General features: G+C 42.6%; 1 protein-coding gene across 1 annotated transcript in view; it reads left to right on the top strand.

Moving 5' to 3' along the window:
* Ebf2 (EBF transcription factor 2) overlaps positions 1–24,332 on the top strand; it is a 208,880-nt gene that overhangs the window by 143,442 nt on the left and 41,106 nt on the right. Inside the window, exons 7-10 of the mRNA XM_008830967.1 lie at positions 4,702–4,783; positions 19,842–19,959; positions 21,623–21,753; positions 22,437–22,563. Coding sequence (XP_008829189.1) covers positions 4,702–4,783; positions 19,842–19,959; positions 21,623–21,753; positions 22,437–22,563 — 458 coding nt within the window. The remainder of the gene's footprint in view (positions 1–4,701; positions 4,784–19,841; positions 19,960–21,622; positions 21,754–22,436; positions 22,564–24,332) is intronic.

The following is a 24,332-nucleotide window of genomic DNA, read 5'->3' as shown; positions in this document are numbered from 1 at the left end:
AGGGATCTCTCTAACAGTAGCTGTTACCGATACATATTCCTCAGCATGCATCTGCTCTGTCTATTCTTTTTCTGGAAACTTCTATAGTGGTGGCCCGAAGAATTCTTGGATTAATTTTTTAAAGAAAGGATTGTATCTTAGATTTAAAGTTGGAGATAAACTAAACTGTGTCTTTCATAAACCTTGAGCAGTAGGATGTTGGGTGTCATGATCGCTAGATCACTGGTCATAATTCTAGAGTCTGGCAAGGATGTTCAGTAGTTACCTTCCTTCTTGTGATTTTGGGGTACTCATGACCCAGCACTAGACATTAAGTTTGTACCCTAATGGTACATCTATTTTGGAGTTCAGTTTCTAATCAAGATGGGTCAGGACACACCCAGGCCATCTGAGAGTTTCAGTATGTTTTTAAACACATTGTGCAGGATAATCCAGCATCCCAGAGCTTAGAAGAGGAAGTACAGATTTCTTGGATACCATATAATATGCTCTGATCTTATTCAGACCCCTTGGAGTTTTAGAGTCATTTAAGACTCTGGAGAAGCACATCCTGAATAGCCTGGTTGTGTATTTTATGAAGTCAAGATCCTTATCATTGGCATGAACTTTCATGGCATCTAGAACACACTCAGTATGCATTGATCAAGTGAGTCAAGGAATGGAGGCAGCAGATGTTTTCAACGTCAAGTGGGTTCTCCTAGGTGACCGTCTTTGACCTAGTGTAATCTTTTTGGATGCTCTGACTCTTCAAAAATCCAGATCCTCTCCCATTTTCTAATCCTTTTTGGGTTTTTCCTTTTTAGACAGCCTTTTAGGGAACAGATTTTGTGGCTTTATTGAGATGCAATTTATATATCATAAAGTTGACCCTTCAAAGTGTGCACTTCAGTTGTTTGAAGTGTGCTCGGAATGTAACCATCACCACGGTGCATGAACCAGCAAGTACCAGGTGGCACTGGGTTGCTAGAAAGATCCAGATTCCAGTCCTGTGTTCACTCTGTGATCCCTGACAAATCTCAAATTCATTTTTCCCACCACAGGATGACTCTTCACTCAGAGGGATGCTGTGAGAATTAAATGAAACCTTGTATGCCAAGCACAGTACCTCTCCTCCATAGCCTCACTTTCCTGGGTTCAGTTCTCCATAGTCAGCTATGGTCCCAGATTAGGATATGGAAAATGTCAGATGCGAACAACTTACAAATTTTCCCTTTTACTATGGTACATTGTTCTAGTTGACTCTTATTAATAGATACTGCTAATTTCTTACTGTACCTAATTTGTAAATTAAACTATCATATGGATATATGCGTATAGGAAGACACATAAAATGCACAGGGTTTAGTATTATTCATGGTTTTCGGCATCCCCTCGGAGTTTTGGACAGCGTTCTGTAGGATAAGAGGGGACTAGCCTGTACAAGTTATTTCCTTCCCATCTTGGTGTACCCAGTCCTCCAGCTGCTTACCACACAGAACAGGAACAGGGATAGAGATGTCTTTGAGCTGTGATTGTCCTCATGTACCACCATAGGATTTTTATGGAGGGTGAAAAGTGTACCTTGCTCTACATTCCCACTTGGCCTTCAGTGAGTTTCAATTCTGCCTTTTTTTTTCAATCATAGACTACCAATGTTGGAACAAACTTCAGAATAATCCAGTCAAACATTTCTCTGAGCAGAGGCTGCTGAGGCCAGAGAAGGGAAATAGCTTGGTTACATGGTCAAGGCTCACACACTCTCAGAGCATATTTGTAGAGTAAAACAATGTCTTTTGGGACATGATACTGCCTCAATGGCTTACGGACCTGCCTGAAATGCCAGGGCTTGAGTTTATATGTTGACCCCACATCTCACTACCTCTTACCAGAAACAAGGCTAAACCTCCTGTTGTTAGGGCTCACTCTTAAGGAATGCAGTTAGAAGGCTAGCAAACTGCAACATGCTAAGTGGTTATAATATTTACGTTGTCACTGTTGTTTGGAGAAAGTGGAAATCACTCCCATTCGGAGGAGAATCTGCACATTTGGTCTGAATCTTGGAATTCTTTTGGGCTTTCTGTTTCTGAGTAGAGAAAGCTGACATTTTCCAGGCAGCTCTGGCTTTGGAGGGATGGAGGCCCAGGGGATTCTGAGAGAATTTGTTCCTTTCGAGTTACCCTGTGGCTAATGGATGGTGTGGATAGCAAAGGGTTTTGTACCAAGCAGTTAGGGAAGGTGTGTGTAGGGTGGGAAGCAGAAGACAGCAGTAAAAAGTAGAGAGAGATTTGGTGACATCAGTAAGCCCTAGAATTTCTGTTAATTCATTTTTGAATTTATATATAAAACATCCAATCCATAATTTCTAGCCATTTAGAAGTAGCAGTTATACACCATCATTCAATAGTGTGACATCTCTCTATCTTTCCCCCCCTCTCTCTGCTCCTCTCTATGGCTTCCTTTCCCCTTTGTGAGCTAAATGCTAAATCCTTGGTATGCAGAGGTCTGCTGTGTAGGTTACAAACTCAGCCCCAAGACAAGCAAGAGAATCAGAATTGGGTGTTTTCCATCCAAAGAACTGTTAAGGGTCCTAATTTAAAATGAATAAAGTCTTTCACCAGACTCTGTGTTCCCCTAAATCAATTTGATTTTATGTAAACATTTATCTCTTTTGCACTTTTCCACCTACCACACCATTCATGTAATAACGGCTCGTGAGCATTAATGTTTTCACCAGATCCTTTTAGGAGCTGGAGTGGGGGAGGAAAGGGAAACTGTGCATAGCACACAGAATGCATTATAAGGAGTGCAGTTGTTGAAAAGCAAAACTTTCCAAAAATCAAGGAGCAAATCAGAAGTCGCACTCAGTTCGGCTTTGGTATGGGAAAAGATGTAAATTATGGCTGGGGGGGTGTTGGGGTTAAATATGGTGGGGGTGGAGGCTCTCGTTTGGAAGGAGGCTCCAGCGAGCAAAGGCAAGTTTTCACTACATCCTCAGAGCAGCTCTGAGGGTTTGAAAGCAGCCGTAGCTGACTCTGATGAGTGAACAAATAGAGGCATGTTTCCCCATTCAGAAAGAAAGTGCTTGGTTCTGCCCTGTCTTGTCTTAAATAAAATCCATTCTCCCTACGCACTGGCGTTCCTGCAGGCAGGCATGCAACGTTCGAACAGTAGCAGGCTCTGAGTGTTGCATGCCTTGTGAAGTGTTTGCCTGGTCAGTGTGGAGGCTTCTGACCAAGACCTCCACTATCCATGGCACAGGAAGCCACGCCTGACCTCCCACACACCCTGTAAAAGAGGGTGAGATAGAAGCCCAAAGCAGATGTTAAATAATGAAAAAGTATTTAGCTATCACTTCCGAATTCGCACTCAACCTTGTTCATAGATGGGGTCAGGAGCATGTTGCCAAATATTTTTAACAAAGAGTAAATCTTAGATACAAACAGACCACAGAGTCAATTCTCCTCCCCTCCTTTATTGTTTATTGTTTATCTTCTTGTCGGTTTTATTTTCTGACGATGTGTACAGTTAATTGGAGCGCTTTCAAATTCGTTTGTGTGATTGTTTAAAAAATAAGTAAAACTAAGAAGCAGGTCATCACAAGTGCACCCCACCAACCAATGCTTTTAAAATAGAATTTTCCGAAGCATCGATGATTTCTACTTATTTTTGTTGGTAAATCCTGGGGAAAATGTATATCTTTTCCTTTAAAGTTCTAATTCAAGGCATGGATGTGAGAGTTCTGAAGGGACTTGGGGACTGCGGTAAAATTTCGTTGTCATAGTAACAGAAAAGGAAATAGGCTTAGCTCACCTGGGACTTTAACACTGCAAAAGCTGGATTTTTTTTTTTTTTTTTTTTTTTTTTTAAGAAAAAGGACTCTGCAAGTGAAATAAATGAAAAACTTATTGTATTTTGAAACAAAATTTAAAATAAGAACCAGGTGAATTGCCAAAAAGGGTTCATCTGCCATTTTTCTTGGCTGATGCAACTGTCTGATTCGAGATGCCCAATTTTAAAACAACATAGATCATTTAAGGGAATACAGGCTTCAAAAAATGATGTCTTACAAACAAAAACCACAGAGCATGATTTGTGTTTTTCTGGATAACCTCTAGAGGGGCTGTAAGGTCATTCCTATTTGTTATTAATCATAAATACCTGGGGTGTACTTGCCCAGTGGACTTAATCTTTGGATGGTTACATACTATTTTCTGATATATGTATACATTGTGTGAAACTCTGAGGCTGCCTTCAGATGTGAGCATGAAGGTATTGTGTGTCTGTTGGAGAGTCATAGACCTGAGGAGTCTAGGATTGAGGGCTGCGACCTCCCATTTTTAAGCCCAGAGCAATACTTTCTGTACAGCAGGGGTCACTGCCGTGTTCCAAGCTCTCTTTTGCAGACAGAAGGCTGAACAAACTCCAGGCTGGTGGGTGTGCAGACCAGAGCCCAGCTTGTGAACCGTTTAACAATCCCCCACCGTGATGGAGAAAGGAGGCTCTGAGCTTTCGATTGAAAACATCCAAATTTGCAAATTGCAGAGGGTCAGCAGTGTTCCCTTCCCAGGCAGGCCTGCTTGAAATTCCCCAGACCTGAAACACAATCGTTTTTCTTTTTTTTCTTTTTTTTCCAAATTAAATCTAATAGAATGCAGATAGAGTCTCCTGTTAAAAAATGTTTACTGAAAAAAACAAAACTAACACGTTGCTTTCTCTTCACAGATTCTTTTTAAAATTTTTCCTGAAGTGCAATCAGAATTGTTTGAAAACAGCGGGAAACCCACGGGACATGAGACGGTTCCAGGTAAGGGGCCGTGCTGAGCATGCCTGTTAAATAAGTTATCCCATTTTCTCTCTTGCTGTCTTTCCTTTCCCCCCCTAAAATCACTATTGCTAACCATACAAAAGATGACTGTCGATGATCCTCCTCTACCAGGGTGGAGACTGTCTTCGTTTTGTCACGTTCAGGTTTTCTGTCTCCTCTGGTGCAGCCTCATGGGACAGGCACCAGCCTGGGCTGGAGATTTGATTTTCAGCCCTCAGGCTGCCCTTGCACACACAGCTGCCCACAGCAGGGGCCATGTTCTTGCTACTCAGCCACCTTGGGATTTTTCAAAGACTGCTTCTCTGTGTGTTTTCAGCAAGCAACAACCCCATCTTCCCATCTTCCTTTCTACCAGTTAACTATTCAGTGGTCTCTCGCCTGGCCTTTTGGAAGGCGGCAGTCCACGCAGCCGTGGTCACTTTAAGACCACAGCATGACAACAAGACCCAGGGGACAGTGACCCAGCTGCCTGGCAGTGAAGTCTGTCACTGGTTTCATCACCCCTGCTACTGAGGAGATGCTAATAAACAAAGCCAGGCAAAGTGTGTTGGGTTGGAGTTAGGCCCCCCTTCCTGACGCTCTGAGGACCTGCATTCAACTCAACCAATGACTCTCCTGCAGTGGGCACAGTGGAGTAAGCACCCCCTTCCCCATCGAAAATGAAAACTGTATTAAATAACGCCTCTTAAGCTCAAGGCTTAGCAAGTTCATCCCAGCGATGTGAAAGATGGGGCTGTCTAGCCTCATGCTGCAGGTGAGGGAAGTGGGATGCTAGAGGATGAGGCAACTCACTCCTGCTCCCAGAAAGAAGATGCTGAACTAAAAGCATGGGTCACCAGACCTCAGCAGATCCAGAAATCCGTGATCATCCTGTCAGTGAGGAGCGATGGAGTGTGTTCACTTCATACCCCACAAGATACGTGTTTGGTCCTGCCTATCCCTTGGAGAGCTTCTGTGGTGTGGCCCAAACTGAGGAAGGTGCTTGGAGACAGTCACTGAAGATGTTGCAGGGGCCTGGGGTGCAGCTCAGTGACAGGGCACTTGCCTGACATGGGAAGATCTGGGCTCAATCCTCAGTACTGAAAATGAGGGGAGGAAGGAAGGAAGGAGGGAGGGAGGGAGGAAGGGGGAGGGGGAGTGAACAAAGGAAGGAAGGAAGGAGGGAGGGAGGGAGGAGATAGAAGGAAGGAAAGCAGAATGAATAGGAGTGAGGGGCATACATGAGTCCAGTGAGAACCACTTTGTGTAAAAGTCCTGAATTTAATCTTTGTAAGATCACATCATGGTTATCCAGTGGTTTTGGTATGACCAGGACATTTTTTTGGTTATGGTTATAATATTTAACTCTGTTATCAGGCTTCCTTTAAAATGCCAAAACTTTCCACTTTATCAGGTACACCCTTCTGCTGTTTGGTATAACGACAAATAGAGGTGCCGTCAGGCTTCTGGGCATCAGAGGCAAAGTAGAAACTCAGCGTACCCAGGACACAATGTGAAGTTAAATAGTTTCAACCCAAAGAAGAGTAGAATTTCACAGAATCCCAAAATTCCAAGGGCGAAGTTGAGCTTTGTTTCTGGCCGAAGCTCAGACTTAGGATGAGAAGCAGGCAGTGTGGACCCTGTTCTCCACTGCAACTTTCAGCGTGTTCAATTTGAAGCAGTCCTACGAAATGTGAAGCATAGATACTATTTAAATATATATTCAGAAGGCAAACACATGCCAGCATCGCTTTAGTTCTCTGGGTCTTTGCTAAGTGAGGTTTTCTTTGTGCCGGTGTTTGACTGACATATTCATATCGCTGATGTTGGAGCAATGAGGGAGTCTCATCCTATGTAAGCATAGTTGGTCACTTCACAAACAAGCAACTATATAAAAAGTTTGTGAATTCTAGAATTGTGTGATTTGAAGGCCAACTTAGTAGCTATCACTTGGCAATTTTGCTTTTTAAAATTGAAGTTGAGGTGAATTCATATAACATACAATTCTCCACAACCACTTTCATGTGTGCAGTCCAGTGGCTTTAGTGCACTGACAGTGTTGAGTCACCACCACCACTGTCTGATTCTAGAACATTCTTATCATCTTGCAAATTACCCTGTGCTTCCTAATTCCTGTTTCTTCCCAATTACCTGAAGTCACTAATGGACTTTTCTGCCTCTACCAGTTTGTATATTCTGGAAACTTCATGCACATCAGCTCTTTCAATGTGTGACCTTTATACGTGGTTTCTTTCATTTAGCCTAGTATTTTCAAGGTTCATCCCTGTTATTGCATATATCAATGCCTCATTTCTTTTTATAGTTGAATGATATTCCATTGTATGAATAGATTGCATTTTGCTTACCCTCTGCTGAGATAACTGATGCTCCTCGAATTTCTGCTTTTTGGCAATTATAAATAACACTTCTGTGATATTTGTGAGCAGGTTGTTTTTGGAACATATGTTTTTTAATTCTCTTGGGGACCCAACTAGGAGTAGAATTTCTGGATCATAGGGTAACTCTATCTTTAACTTTTTGTGGAACTGCCAAACCATTTTTCCCAGTGACTGAACCTGCTGGAGTCCTAACTAGCCATGTGTGAAGACCCTGGTTTTTCTAATCCCTCATTAACTCATCCTATTTTGATTTATTATTATTTTTAAAGATTTATTTCATATGTATGTGTATGCATGTGTGTGTGTGTGTGTGTGTGTGTGTGTGTGTGTGTAGGTATGTGCATGTGAATGTAGTGCCCACAGAGGCCAGAAGAGGGAATCAAATCCCCTGGAGCTGGAGTTGTCGGTGAATGTGAGCCATCTGACCTGGGTGCTGGGAATCAAACTTGGGTTCCCCACAAGAGCAGTTCTTAACTGTGGAACCATCTCTTCAGCCTCCTGCTTTATTATTTTTTAAATAAGCCATCCTGTAGGTGTAAGGTAACATCTCATTGCTGTTTTGATCCGTCAGGTCCTCATGATGAACAGCAATGATGTCATTGTCACCTTTTCCTGTACTTACCATTCGTTTGTTTATCTGCTTTAGGAAAAGCCCCTTTGCTTGTCTTGAAATTGGTTAGTCATTTTCTTTTTGTTGAGCTGTAAGAATTCATTATGTACTTGGGACCTTATCAGAAATGTGATTTGGCAATTTTTAGAATACTCAGATTCTGCTAAGACTATATAACCTTCAACATAAACTCATTGGCAAAGGTCATTAGAAAGAAAACCTTAACTGTGTGCTGGAGTGCTCAACTAAGAAACGAATCAAATTTCAAATGTGAAATAAAACCAGAGATGAGATGGTAGGTAGTGATGGTGCTGGGGAGAGTGCTCTGAAGAGAAGGTGATTTTCAGGAGCCCCTGGAGTATGCACCATTCAGACTGGCAAGGGTCTCCATTCTTTGCCTCATAGTTACTTCCGTTCACTGTCTTTGTATTAAACATATATTTGATGTGAACGATGCTTTCGTGCAGACTTGATCAAGCGTTTCTAATGAAATCATGAACCCAATCAAATACTCCCTCTTTTCTCAACACTGGGGGAACCTGGAATCTTCCCACTCAAAATCACTGAATAAGATCCAAACCATTATGTGAAGCTTATTTCTGAGCCTGAACCAATCTCCTCTTTAGTTCTATTCAAATTCTAAGTATCATAAGAGATGAAAATTATTTGTGGAAACAAATGGGTCTTAAACCTTTCTTGACCCAAATCCCTTTCAGAATCTGGTAAAGGCTATAGCTTCTGTCCCAATAGGAAACTATGTTTACATAATGTTCTTTGTAACATTTGAGAGGTTCCCCAGAATACTTAAAACATGCAATAAAGTTCCACCAGTCCCTGATGTAAAGAAATGAAGTTCACCTAGGACCACACAGGCATCCCCAATGTAAACTGATGCATTCTGTCCACACAGGGTTTGCTCAATCTCACAATTACTCTCTTGACTTTAAAGCCACCTGTTCCCAAGTGACTTCTGGTTCTGTATCCTTAGATTTTACTTTCTTTGGAGCTGGAAACACACAGCTCTGCATCTGCCCTTTGATGACCAATGAGTGCATGTTCAAACCAAGCTCAGTATTTACTCCTGGATTTTCATTGGTAAAATGTCCCTTCCTTCTCCTGTGTCTGTTAAACCCATCTTCTCCCTCCTGTGATGGGTCCCTCTACTCTTTCCTATTCTAACCTCTTCTCAGCTCTAATGACAAATGATCTTTTAAAACATGACATGGTATCTACCATGACATGGTCACACAACACTCATGAGACCCTTCTCAGTATCTTCAAGCCAGGCAAGTCTTCCACTCCATCCTACTAAGTCCCCACAAGTCAACTGTCTACATGCACACACCACTGATTTCCAGCTCACCTTGGACTCTCCCCACACTCACATGTCTGCCTGAGAACCGTTCAGTACTTTCTGACTTTGGACTCACTTTCATTGTTCAGGTCCATGCCTGCGTATCACCTCTCTGGTAGGACGTTTTTCTGATTCCCCAGGACTGTTAAGCAGTTCCTTGGCCTACCTCTACCCATTGCCACATTTTCTGACAACTGATATTTGTCTTTCTAGTAAATGGTTCTCCAGTAAATGGTTTGCTGCTTGAGTTGGTATGTTTTATTTATTTATTTATTTTATTTTTCAACAGTACCTTGAGTAATCCAGGCACACTGGATTATGGACTCAACACATTGTTATTCACTGAATTTTTTAAAAAAACATTTTATTTACTATTTTTATCTTTGTGTGTAGGAGTGTATTACCTGCATGCATGTAAGTGTACCCATATCATGCAATGCCCAAGGCCAGAAGAGAGTGTTAAGAGTCCCCTGGAACTAGAGTTATGAACGGTTGTTAACCACCTTGTGGGTGCTGGGAATAGAACCCGGGTTCTCTGCCTGAGCGGTCAGTGCTCTTAACTGCTGAGCTATCTTTTCAGCCTCTATTTACTGAATTTTTAAATGAGAAAGAAGAAGAAAAAGAGGGTAGAAGAGAAAAGTTAAGAGAAAGGCCCTAAATTCATCATGAAGGTAAGAAAACAAATCACTCCTGCCTTCCTTGAACTGGAAGAGTGAAGGTAACCATGCGCATCAATAACACGATGGGAGAAAAGAGAGAGAGCAGGCGGTTATACACAGAGAAATCAAGCCAAAGAAAGGAGTGGACACATCTCCCCACATTCAAACTCTGAAGCACAGAAGAAGCCAACAACGGCTTTGAGCTCCGTGATGCTGGCTCACTCCCACTGGTGGAGAGGCTCAGTCTGCTCCAGGCCACATTGAAAACCTCCATGGCCTCATTCAATTAGTCATTCGCCCACCACTCTTACAGAGAACATTCTGTGTCCTCCTAACCAGTACTTGGGCAGGTGCTGGAGATCTAGCAGAAGCAACCCCGGTCCAAACGATCTCCACCCGAGTGTGGAGACACCAAAAGTAGAACGCACGAGTGATTTCCAGAGCCAAGGTCTGCTGCTCTGTGCATGGCCTAGTTGTGTGCCTGTTGGGACTGAGTAGTGTGTTCAGTGTGTGTGGCATAGAGTTCGATGATACCCACCATTATAACAGTATCAGGTGCGGGGCTTCTTCCCAAGAGTTTGCAAGCTTCCTATGTATCACCTACAATGTGGCAGGCCTGTCATTCAGGATTGGGTACCTCCTACCTCAAAAGCCTCTAGGACAAGATCCCTACAGAGGGCTGGGGTGTTTTCTGTCCTAGGGATAATATCATCTTCTATATTAGACCATTCTGGTGTTGACCCTTTGACATATATCCAAATCATTTTTGATGAAACTCTTCCTTCCAACATAGAACAGGTTTATAATTAAGATGAAGTCTCTTTACCTTGGGGTGTCTCAAAATCACCCCCTAACTCACTCCCTTTTTTATTATATCCACCAAATGATCTTTTTGTGTGTTTCCAGTGGACCTTTATTGAGATGAATTACTAATAACAAATAATCACGATTTTACAACCATCTTTTTTTAACTTTATAAACTCAGTATCCATGTACAAATGCACTTATTTGTATAGCTGGGCTCAGCAGAGGACTTATGCATAAGTCGTACCCTTGGTCTTAAGAGCTAAAGAAGGATGTATTAGCTTCCGGTATACGAAAAGTCATTTCCAAGCTGCATAGGGTAAAGACATTGAGTTGAGTTAGTTCTCTGATTGCAAACATACACACAGGATGGGGTATGGGTGGGACATCTTGAGGGGTTCACAGAGACTCTAGGGATGGGTTGGTGTGTGCAGAGGGGATGCCTGGCAAGCCTAGCAGACCTCTGAGGAAGTGAGAAGTGCATGGTGCTGGAGAGAAAGGAACCAAGGACACACAGATCTGCCATTGTAAGGACTGACTGACAGCCATGGAGTAATTGAATAATGTGCTGGGGCTCATGCCTATGGTACAATGTGCTAGATGCCTCAACCACACAAGAACGATGGGAAAATTAGTGTCTCTGACAAAGACCCCTCGTCCACACAGCTGGGCGTTCGCCATTAGTCTATTTGACTGAACAAAGCAAGAGCAAAGGCCACAGCTACTCATGTCTTGGAGCAGGGCCAAGATCCATCCAACAACCCCTTATGATTTTTTTAACCCCCCTGCTCTTATATAAAACTTTTTAATGGCACTACCATCTATTTTCCTTAAATAAAAAATGTTCAATGTTTCTCTCACACTCGTTGAAGAGGGAAACGAGAGTTTAAATTAACTGCAAATGGTAAGAATTTAATACGTTCCCAGCTGCCTGCAGGTTTCTTCAGTTCAAACCTCTTGGTCCAAGAGCTGCCCCAGCTGCTCTGTGATCTCACAGCCCATCCCATTTGAACTATGCTACTGCACCATAGTTCTAAACACATAGTGAAAATCACTTGACTTGAGGCCCTTCTGATCAACAGATGAGCCCACGGTCTGGCCATAAAGCAAACAAGGTAGTCCAAGGAACAGTAATGGTCTCTCTAGAGTCAGGGAAGACCTCTGAGAGGCTGAGAGGTTTTGCCTCTGAGAAATGCTTTTCAGCTTGAAGACTGCCTATTGCCAGTTCCCCTAAGCTGTTCTCTGTGGGTGTGGGCTTCCTCCTTCCCAGCACTGACATTCGGTGTCTCAACTGAAGGCAAGAAACAGGGTGATACCAATTTTGACTGGCTCACATTTTGGTGCATTTTGAGTTCACTGTGGGAGAAGAGGGAGAGATGTCCAAATAGGTAGTTATCTAAATAGATTTTAGAAAAGGATATGGCAGGATTCTGATGAATGAAAACAGATTTTAAATGCTCAAATGTCTTAGGGGATTCAAATTTGGGCCCTAAACCCTACCATTGTACCCTTTCTAGTACAACCAGATACAGAACTTTCTAGAACATGGAGCTCTCTCATTAGGCGTGCATGGATTCCTTACCTCTGTATGAGGGGGGCTATGCACTTCTGATTTTTGATGGACAGCAGGTGATCCATGAAGTCCTTGGGGATAGAGTGTGGCAGGAGAGAGCCGTGCATTCAAATGAAGAACTGCATCCAATGCATTATGTGGCTCCCCTGGGGCTCCCAAACCTTTGCTAGTAAAATACTGCCCTCAGCTATTACATCCCTCTTACATCCCTCTTGGCATTCAGTTCAGATGGGAAAAGCAATGAGTCTGATGGAAGAGTGAGGTAAGGCAAGTATGGCAAGTGTCTATAGCCTCTGTGAAGAGGGGAGGTGGAGAGTTGTAAAGCAGATGAATGAACTTCAGAGTCTCCAGGGACATCAGGAAAAGCTACTTAAAAATAAAAACCTTTATTTTTCTACACATTCAACTGGACTTTTTAAAAAAAAAATCAAGCCTGGCCTAAGAGGTTTCTACTAACTTAAAAAAAGAAGTAAAATAATCAATGTAAAAATAAATAAAGTTCTAGCCGGGTGTGGTGGTGCACGCCTTTAATCTCAGCACTTGGAAGGCAGAGGCAGGCAGTTCCAGGTCAGCTGGGCCTACAGGGAGACCCTATCTTAAAAAGACCAATAAATAAATAAATAAATAAATAAATAAATAAATAAATAAATAAATAAATAAATGTTCTAAAACCATGTTTACCAAAACATGCCAATGGAAGGTTCTTGTGCACAAGACTCTGCTTATGTTGACTGGAGTTTTTTCTTTTTCCAAAAGTCAGAATAGGGCAACAAAGATAGCTCAATCGAGTGAGTGCTTGCCCTGCAAACACAAGGCCTGAGTTCAGTTCCTAGAACCCAGGTAAAAAGCTGGAGTCACTGGTAATCCCAGTAATGTCCAGATGGGTCGTGGAGATAGGCAGATCCCTGGATGCTCCCTGGCGGGCTAGCCCAGCCTACTTGGTGAGGTTCCAGACCAGGGAGAGACCCTGTTTCAAATAAAACGTGGAAGGTGCCTGAGGAATGACACCCAGGGTTGTCCTCTGATCACCACATGTACATGCACATACATGCATCCCTCTTCCACACAAACATGCACTCATACACATACACATACAAGCCAGAATAATAGTCTCGGGCACCTTAATTAGTATAACTCAAATTTTAGAATTATTCATGAAAATGTCTATCAAGGCTTTCAGTTCAATTTGGTTCTTCTCACCTGTGAGAGTGTTGAAGACACAGTTTAGTCTTCAATGATCCGCTGCTGCACAGTAAGAATTGCTGGTGGTCCTCTGCTCTCTTCATCCTTAATTGTAGGTTCTTTTAAATATTTAGTACCTGGGAGGCTTAATAAAACCTCAATGGCTAGCTGAAACACAGCACTGTCTGGTCAGTTATGAAACATCTTTTCAGGCGTTGTTATTAACACTGCATCCCTCGATATGAACAATCCCAGAGTCCCTCGTCTGTCTCTATGGCAACCAATTTTGTGTTCTCCTGTTTGGGACTTGATACTTCACTGAACAGAAACTTTAGCTTTAGAGAATGTGAAGTGACATCTCTTTCTAAATTCTGAATTCCCTTTATTTATTTAATGACAAAAACCCATGCTTGCGGGGTAGATGTTAAGAGGTGATGCTAGAAACCCAACCGGGATTCCAGTTAACAAGAAATAATCTGAGCTTTAAATCAGTTTGAAAATGTAGCATGTACCAAGAATAAAGAGGTGGGGGAAAAGCAAATCACCAGAGCCAGTTGTTTATTCTTACCCTGGGCTACATTAATGAGAATTTAGGCAAAATTGTTTCATTAGATTTTCCTTGTCAGTTATAGGAATTAGCCAGCACATTAGAAACAAACAAACAAACAAACAAACAAACAAAAAACACACCCACGAATGCATATTCCTTCCAATGTGGGCTCTCAACTATAGCCAGAAGTCTGTCTTGATTCTTTCTCACTTTAATGGTCTCTGTGTCTCTTTCCTCGTTCCACAGGTGGAAAATAAAATCCCCACATACAGTTGTGCTTTGGGAAAGCTGAAATAACATATAGAGCAACTGAACAGTTATAAAGGAAAGCATATCATGAGCCTAATTCCATTTCCAGATGTAAAATGTCATAAAGAATTTTTTTCCATACTTGGCAAAATAACAGGAATTTTCAAGACCATTTTATTTAGCTGCATGTACGCATGTTCCTAAGTACGGGTATCAGAGAAGTCTGAGCATTGAATGAGCTATAAATGCTTTGTGGGGCTTTACTGGGGCCCCACATTGAGCTGGAAGGTGAATGACCCTCACGGAAATGGTAGGAACCTGGGTCTGACTAATGGGAGACTCTGGTTTGATCTCATTGCAAGCACTCTAAACTGTGTGGAGAGGCTTCCAACCAGTGGGATCACTCTTTCCTACAAACAATGGATTTGTCCTCTGTTTCAAAGAGCAGATCACTTAACCATTCCACACATTTTTCATTGTGACTTCTCTTTGTCTTTTACCTTCCTCGTGTGAGATGTGGTGCCTTTGGAGGAAAGGTGGCTATGAGGTGAGACTGGATGACAAGGGAGAATGGCCCAGGCCGGCCGTGTCTCCGACATGTTACTCAATGAAATCATATAGTTAGAACTTTGAGAAGGATGACATACAGGAAGTTAGGTACAGCAGTACAGTGTTCCAAAAAGCCATGGCCATTTCAGAGTGAGGCATTAAAATAACTCATGGTGGAGATAAGTCGGTTTAGAAGTCTTCCACGTGTTATCTCGATACCAAAAAAACCACTCCTCTGTTGGAAAATTTACTGCAGGCAGATTAACAAATGTACCCACCTAAAGGTTAGTCCCACAGTGGCCTTTTATGAGCAGGAAAGAGCTCTTTACAACTCAGCTCCTGCTTTGTATAAATTATTAGGGTGAAGAGACATGGGAAAAAGTCAGTTAGCATGAGTGCTTTTAGTAAACTGCTAACATACTTGTAAATTCTACTCTTAAAGCTTTCCTTGGTATTCTTAACTATTTTATATGTCTCTTTCTGCCAGCATGGCCTCATCACTAAGTGACCCACAGTGAAGTCCACCTCTGTCACTGTCTGTTAAGTCCGTGTTTGCTAAGCTGGCCTTGCCAAACGTTAGAGAACACACTCAAAGCAAAATAAGGAACAGTGAAAAGCAAAGATGGTTTTCACTTACTTTCCACTCCTCTCAACTCCTCTTTCTTAGAACCTTGGCTTGAGGGTGCCGCCTGATGATCAATTGCATGTTGCCTATGTGTTGAGTGTTCCAGGCGGAGGAGAGTTATCACCTACAAGGACCTGTTGTTCAGATCCCAGTACCTTGCTCTCAGAGCCTCGAGGTGAAATACAGACACATCAACAGTGAGAAATAAATGGAAGTTGTCACCAGTGTGAGTGGCAAACACTGGGGTCCATCCCTCACAAATTATGGACATCTGTATCCCTAATTGGCATTCTTTTGGGCTGTGCCAGCAGAATAGCTGTGCCAGGAAGAGAGATAGCCTCAAAAAAGAATGAAGTATTACTTTTAGGTGTCAGGAGACATTGCTGAGGTGAAGAAGTTCTTTTGTATGGAATCTTGTCCATATGGTTGCCATAATACTGGCGACTTTTAGTTTCAGGTACCTCCAAATGGCATGTTTTATCCAAACTAAATGTGCTACTTTTAGTAGAGATCAGTTTATGATCTTAGAAGAACAAGTGGTTTTGATGGTTACATGACCAGAAAAGCACTGGTAAAGACGTACAGAAATAGTTAACAAGGTAATGGTAAGAAATGTTGACCTTGATTTGTTTAGCTAAGATGTAAAGATTTTTGAAGGTCAAAGGTGTCCTCGTGTAGTGTTTTGGAGTCTAACTGTGCCTGACCCTCTAACATTAAGCTGCTGTGGCCTGCAGTTTTGAAGAGTGAAGCAAACCAGGGGGAAGCAAAGAGGGGGAGAGAACAGGAAATGGAGTGAGGTGTTTCAGGAAGTTGTCAGGGGTTGACTGATTGATTCCAGATGGAAAGGGTCAGCCTTCATGACCCAGGAAATACTCACTAGGGGAAAGAAGTTGGCTTGTGGAAGGGGAAGGCCTGGGAGTAAGATGATGTTGGAATGCACATTCCACTTCCTTTAGTCCTAAAACATTCAGAAATCTGTACTTCTCTGAATAGAAAAATATCAGCATTGTCATCATTCATCAGAAAACAGAGAGGGAGTTAATCCGAAGCTTTGACTGAACCAAATGGGTCTTCAAGTCCATGGTGTGGCTCACTCTTTAGAACAGGGAAGAATGCATGTAAAAGGCACTATTTACACACATTTCCAAAGATGAGAAGAATGGCCCATGTCTGATTTTATGTGGTGGGATTTGTGAATCAAATCCATTACATTTTGCCAGTTAAGTTTCATTGGCAAAGCACCTCACAGCCCAAGATATTTGGAATATGAAAACCTGAAACTCGCCTCATATCTATATATACATACATTTGCAGGCACATGCATTTGGACATAATTTAAACTCTTGTAATAAATTTTGCAGACACTGAAATAATTCAGGTTAATTCCCTTGCTGTCATGAGAGGCCAGAGCTAGCCAGCAAAAGATTAAAATTTATTTCCATTGTTAATAGAAAATAATGAACTGTATCGGAACCACCAGGGTATGTATGTCATCGGGAAATGTTCACTTTGGAACCAAGTCTCGCTCCACCCTAACGGACGATGATGAAATCCTTTGGCTCGAGAAAGCTCTGCATTTTGTGGCAAAGATGCATGAGGCTCGCTAATAGCCAGTGTGACAAGAAGCTTGTGGAATGAATTAAAACAGTTCCTGAGTGACTGCTCCTCACAGCAGCGGCATCCTGGGACAAGCTGGGCTTCCCCTCAGCGTGCCTAGCACAGCTCCTTAAGGGTTAAAGCCTGAAGTTCCTCTCATTCTTGCTGTTTGGGGTTTCTGTTTTGTTTCTCAGAGACAAGAGCCGTGTCTTTGAAGATCCATTTTCCACACACATATCTAAGAGTGGCCCAATTCCTCTTTTTTCTCTGTCCTATTATTTCAGAGGTGGCATGTGTACAAGGTGATATTTTTTAACTAACCCTGTGACTATGGAGTGCAATGTCTCCCTTTGACTGGGACATGATCTAGTACTTACCAAAGTTACTCTGATAAGAAACCTTGCCTGCTACACTTGCCAAGAGCGATGGCTGTCTGTGTTATATGGTTACCACCATACAAGAAGAAGTATCTAGAAAGACTTTTCTCAGACATTCACTTGTTAACACAGACACAATTGAAAACAGACCCAAGTCTAGACAGGTTGCATCCCTGAATTGTAAGCAATTATATGGGCGATAATTTTCTGAATGACAACTGAGTTTCCTTTAAGTTTGTTCTTTGAGTCCCCAGGGCCTGTTGTGATAGCTGACATGTAGTCAGAGCTCAGTGAATATCTGTTGCATTGAGTGATTGAAACCCATGTACATCCATGTAAAATTTCACATATGCTACACCATGTCAAGGGAGTGAGGCTATATGAAGTGATTTGTAGACTCGAGGGTTTCAGGAATTCTCTCAAACCTATTACAGTACAAATAATAAAATGTTAAAAGATACCATTGGCCCGAGGAGATGGCTCAGTCAGGAAAATGCTTACTGTACACACATGAGGACCTTAGTTCAGATCCCTACTAATAAAGCTAGGCTCTATGGCATATGCTTGCAAATTCAGTGCTGGGGAGATAGAGAGAACGCATGCCCCTGGAGGGCCAGCCTAGCCTAACTGGCAAGCTCCAGGCTGTGAGAGACCAGATAATAATATAAGGTAGACATCACTTGAGGAATGATACCCAAGGTATCCATGTACACACACACACACACACACACACACAGAGGATATTGGCTAAAACTCTCTTTTGGGCAAAAGAAAACAAAGGAAGGGAAGAGTGTTGCTTGGGTGGTTATGACTGACTGGGAAAGGATACAAAATAATTTTCTGGAGGGATACAGTATTCTGTCTCACAAGAGGGGCATGGATTATGCAGTGAAGTTTGCTTCATTTCATGAAAAATTGACCTGAACATCCGAAACTCGTGGTTACCACGTCTTCATGCAATGGGGGTGGAGAAAGCACCATGGAATAATGGAAGCAACAATGTTTTAAAATTCTCAAAGTTGAATGATAGATTCTCAAAACTTGTTATACCATGCTATTATTTATTTTCCTGAAATTATTCATAATAAAACGTTTACGTGTCATTGAATCCTGTCATGTTAAGATATATGCAAGATCCAGTTCCTCCACCCCCTCCTCATTTAATAAGTTAGGAAGGAGTGGCAGAACCATTACAGGTAGGATACCAAGAAATTGCATTTGGGACATAGGCAGGAAGACTCGTTTTAAATTACAACTCATTATGTGCCTATTAATGCCCTTCCTAGGCAAAAGGTCTATACATATTCATGATCATGTGCATATAAGTTCCTTTCTTTAAAAAGAAATGCTGTGCAAAGATGCATAGTTGAGAAGCAGCCTTCTGTCTGGGCCGCTCTTCCTCCTGGGTCAAGTAAGTTGGTAGGTGTGGCCACCCGAGTCCCTTCTGTTTCCCTCAGTTCTGCTCTGCCTTTGAGCTCCTCCCACACCCTGACCTGGAGCACAGAAAATAGAACCTAACTTCACGCCACCAGTGTCTGGCTTGTTATATGTGTTAGCTTCTGTTTTGATGCCTGGGTGTAAGACCTCGGAGAGTAGTGGTCTGGCCATGCCTTTTAGCTGAGGTTAACTAGTGCCAATGTCTCTCTTTCTAGAACCTTCTCCAGAGTTTAGAGGATGGGAGAATCTTTGCTGGATAACATCATCTGACTTACTGACTAGTCAAAGGAGGCAGGGGCAAGGCAAACAGGACACGAGTCAATGTAATTTGGCCTATGCTGAGCATCGTGCTGAATATTTAACATGCATCATCTTATTTTATCTTTCAGGCTTGCAAGATGAGCAGCATTATTTATGTTTCATAGATAAGAAAAACTGAGACTTTAAAATGTTCACTCTGTTGTCCTCAATTTCACATTAGGAAGCAGCAGCCTGGGATTTGGATCCTGTTCTGACTCTAAAACTTGCTCTCCACCACTCCACACCCGCCCCTGACCTTTCCTCCAGTTAGACTATCAGTGTCCTAAGGCTCCCACACTGAGTTCTGGGAACCTTATCTTCTCATACTGTTGTTACTGTTCCTTAGAGTGCTGGGACACGAGGAATAACTGATCAATCAGTGCCGCGATGTCCTATATGGTCTCAGACTGCCTCTGAGGTACAAGGTCTCTGTCCTTGAGCTTGGAGAAGTGGACTTCCAGCTGGAGCCTCTACCTTAGCTCCTCCTTCACACTGTCAGCCCCTTGTAGCTGGAGGTCAGTCCTGTTGATGATGACATCATCATCAACAGGCTTTTGATAGAGAACGAGTTTTCTAGAACCAGTAGGCAGAATGCCAATTTCCCATGTCCTGACATGGACAGAATTTGAACTCAAACCCATGGGCCACAGGCTGCCTCTTTTGCTCCACTCTGAAATTCTGTCCTGTCTCCCGCTTGCCATACCAAAGTGTATTACCAAAGGGTAATTCTGGCACATTTGCTACTTAGTCTGAAACTAATTGAGTGCTTTCTCCCCCTTCTGCTTTAAATGCAGGTTGTGTTATCAACAACAGTGAATGTGGATGGACACGTGCTGGCTGTTTCCGACAACATGTTTGTTCATAACAACTCCAAGCACGGACGCAGAGCAAGAAGACTTGACCCATCAGAAGGTAGGGCTGGGAGTCAAGCAGAGATGATACCGAACACTGGACTGGTTTTATTTATTTATTTATAGACAGATTCTCCAGCCTAGGCTGGCCTCAAACTTACTACATAGCTGAAAATGGCCTTGAATTTCTGATCTTTCTGCCTCTCAAGAACTGGGATCACGGGTAGGCACTATCACACACAGTTTATGCAGTGTTGGGGATCAAACTCAGGGCCTCATGCACTCGAGGCAAGTACTGTATCAGTGGAGCCACATTCCACCCCATGTGGGTTTCTAAGTGCAGCTGTAAACGCTGACTGCAGTCTGTCCCGTCAGCTCCACTCAGCTCCTAACCAATGCTCCAGTTCCTGGGCCTTTCACCCTTCCATTCAGATCTGTGTTTTTCTTTTAGCTCAACTGGTATTTCAAGCAAGTGCAGGCCTATGACATCTTAGTTAAACAGGAACAGTACAGTGCCAGACATGTATGAATAAGTGTCAGATGTACCCTTAAACAGATTGTAGGCAAAACAAAACAATGTGCAGAGTGAAACTGACACTAATTGATTTTTGTTTGCTTGGACAAGAAGAAATCATGAGCTGCTCTGGGTAGCTTACCAAGTGCATTAAAGTAATTAGAAATACCAGTAACTGGTAAATTTCAACTTGTCCAAAAAATTAAAGTATATCGATGAACAAAACTGACAAACCTGAGTGAATTCCACCTCATTTGCTCTGCTTTCCCCTCACCGCTCATTTACCAGCACAGGAAGACCTTAAAATACAGAACTACGGTCAAATTCAGCTACTATTTTAATGTGATGTTTTCTATATATTACCCACCAGACCTTTTCCCAACTCGGCCCTTAAAATGTATCTTATATCATTCTAAATAGGAATTAATGAACTGAAAGAAAATGATTGAATCAGTAAAGAATTTGGAGCGGTGTTAATTCTCCCACAGTGGGCACATGGGAAGAAGAAAATCCCAGGGTTCAGAGCTTGGAGCCCCCTCGAGTTTCTTTTGACTGATTGAATGTGATTGACTGGCTGTTCAAAGGGGGCTCATGTTTTTGGAGTCCTGCCAATGTTCTCCTCCACCTTTGACCCTGTCAACTTTGGAAATGGAGTGATGGATTGACTTTAGCTATGGCCTGAACACCATATTGGGTTCCTGTTGGGATGCAAAGTCCAGAGACCTCGGACATATGGAAGGAAGGAGGAAAGCCCTTTCCACAAAGTTAGGAGAGTGACTGGAGAGTGTCTTTTGATGGGGCTGAACAAACTCTTCAACTACTATAGATCTTGTTTCCTCCTATTCTCCCCAGCACATTAGTGAGCCTTGTAAATCTTAACATCATGGGGCAGAGGAGGTGGGGAGAGAAAAGGGATTTACACTTTTCTAGTGTGATCCACTTATAAAAATATGGGTAAAAACACCAGAGTTTAAAAAACACCCCTTGCACAATTAGCTAAGTGTTTCACTTTTTCATACATTATGGCCAACTCATTAGGCTTTAATGACCTGGTAAAAATCAACAACCAATTAGGGAAGGATGGTAAGTCAACAGAGCTCAACTTGAACTTCTTGGAATGACCAACGGCTTTCTAGGACAGCATGTTTCCCAATCCCCAAATGTCACCCACTGAAGGACACAGCTGACTTGTTCTTTTTCATCTTCTTAGCTACACCCTGCATCAAAGCCATCAGCCCAAGTGAAGGTTGGACCACGGGAGGAGCTATGGTCATCATCATTGGTGACAACTTTTTTGATGGTCTTCAAGTGGTGTTTGGTACCATGCTTGTATGGAGTGAGGTAGGCCAAAGCCATTTGTTTCTTTGGTTTCCTTTGGCTCCATGGTTGTTTTGGCCTTGGGAAACTACTAATTCCTAGATATTAGCAACATGAACACACAGTCCTATGTACCTACTATGAGCAAGGCACACAGGATAGCAAGACATGAATGTCACAACATTTCAGAGACAGATTCCTTAAGGTAATAAGTATTCATTACAGTTGTAAGATGGTGAAAAATTAGCGTCTAAATATTGGATTATAGGAGAATGATGGGAAAAAGTTAGAATATCATTTCACCATTGAAAATTATGTTTTGGAAAAATTCTAATGATACCAGAGAGTAATATGCTTACACTGTGATGCTGAATGGAAAGAAAACCCAGAGCAATAGTGGCAGATATGGATAATCTAATCCTGTGACACACAACCATCAAAATGTCTGGGAAGCACACCAGATCTTAATGTGGATTGTCCCTGGGTTATGCCGTACTGTATTTCTTTACATATTTCTGTAATTTCCCAACTTTCTAAATTGGATATGTTCAACTTATAATTTATAATCAGAAAAAAACAACCAAACCCATTACCAAAAGATAAGGAAGCATGCCGAGCTGGAAATTGCCAAAGTAATCCATGAGGCTGCAGTCGGTGGCCTCTGTGGTGGCTTGTCTAGTGACTATCTCTTTTTGCCTTCTCCTCAGCTCATAACCCCTCATGCCATCAGAGTGCAGACCCCTCCCCGGCACATCCCTGGAGTTGTGGAAGTGACACTGTCTTATAAATCCAAACAGTTTTGCAAAGGAGCCCCCGGCAGGTTCATTTACACAGGTAAGCAAGAGATTGATGTGCAAGGTAACTCGTTCCTAGCTCACCTTTGCTCTAGTTATCAGCATCTCTGCTTTACAATCAGCCTAATTGCTCTTGATATTTTTGGTAATGTGGAAAAAAAGAATGGACAGACTGACAGACATAGGAGGAAGTGTGTTCTCAATACTAAATTTGTACTTTACTTCAGAAATTTCTGCATAGTTTGATGGCTGTAGCAGCACATTTCAAGATTGTAGTCTTATAAATTAATCTCCACTGGAAACTTGCTAGGGCAGGTTTTAATATCAGAATAGATAAACATAATCAAAGTTGTTGGCTATGAGTTTTCTTGGCAATGACTCAAGAGTGTTGTCCCACTATGTTGCAGAGTGATGCAAGTATTAAAAAACTTGATGCAAGTGAAGTTCATCTGATCATCCAGTAGTCACTGAATGCCTTCTTTGCGTTGTCTGCTTTGAATTGGTTGAATGCCTGCTTTCCCTGGGTGGGATGTACAGATGATGTATGGACATGGTCCCTTACCTGTTTTGGAAGAGACAGTGGCCTACTGCACATCACAGACATCCTCCTGCCTCTGCCTCTCTAGTGATGGGATTAAAGTCACGTGCCACCATGCCCAGCATTTCTTTTGTAATGGATGGACAATCCTACTGTAATCACAATAAAGGATGCTGTTGTAGCTCCCAGTGGGGCACAGCTCACCCACTTATCCATGCCTCCTGTGGAGTCGAATAACACCAATTAATAGGGTATTGAAGTGAGAGAAGTAAAGTACCCTTAGTGAAGTGAATGTTCTAGAGGGCAAGACAGATGGCAAAGAGTGAATGGCATAATTCCAGCTAACAATAAGTAAGGGCAGAAGAATGAAGGAGGGTCTGTGGTAGGGCAGTAGGAGGCCACTCTGAGAAAGGACACTGAGCTCAGAGTGGCACCACAGGAAGGGGCAAGTCATAGAATACCCACCTCCCCTATATCCCCACCCTTACTTTTACCTTCCTCTACAGGCCACTCATCTTGCCTCTCCATTACTCCTCAGCCCCCAGAGCCAGTGGCTCATTGGTGTTTCCTGGAACTGTACCCTGACAATCCATGACCTTGTGTGATGGGGTGTGCCTGGCAGAGAATACAGCACAATGACGGACTGGAAATGGGAAGGAGCCCAGTGTCATTGGGCAAGAGCAAGAATATCAGAGTGGAAGTGAGGTCACCGGGGTGGAGGGTGAGGGGGGATGGGCAAGGCAGGCAGGGTGAGGGGACGTGGAAGATGTTGAGTCAGGGAGCACCGAGACAGAATTCAGAGCTGCAGGGCAAGATATTGCCATGGAAGAGAGGTTGGAAGGATGAGTTGGAAGGATGCCAGAGATGGCCCCTTGGCAATTCCATTGTGGAAGGCTGAGAACAGTGAAGAGGAAATGTGAAGGAGGCTAAGGAGGAGGGACTGAGGGAGGAGGAGCCTAGGAGTGCAGGGAATCCCTGAGGTCAGGGGAAGAACTCTAACACTTTCCATGTACACAGCATCTCCATGTTTAATAAGTTTCCCCTGGACATAGATGATGGGTCTAGCCTTGGAAGATATAGGTGAGTATTTTAACAGAGATGTTGGAGCCTGCTCTCAACCCTCTACTGAAGTTAAGCATGATCTCAGTTTTCAGTGGGACTATAGACACTTAGAACCAGGTAGGGAGCATGAGTGAGTGTGTGTGTATGTGTGTGTGTGTGTGTGTGTGTGTGTGTGTGTGTGTGTGTTTTTCTCTGAAAGCTAAGTTTCA

This window comes from Nannospalax galili, unplaced genomic scaffold (genome assembly GCF_000622305.1).
Source record: "Nannospalax galili isolate Female #2095 unplaced genomic scaffold, S.galili_v1.0 scaffold915, whole genome shotgun sequence".
NCBI classification, from domain to species: Eukaryota; Metazoa; Chordata; class Mammalia; order Rodentia; family Spalacidae; genus Nannospalax; species Nannospalax galili.
Note: the sequence above shows the minus strand (reverse complement) of the source record. Positions and strands in the feature narration are given on the sequence as shown.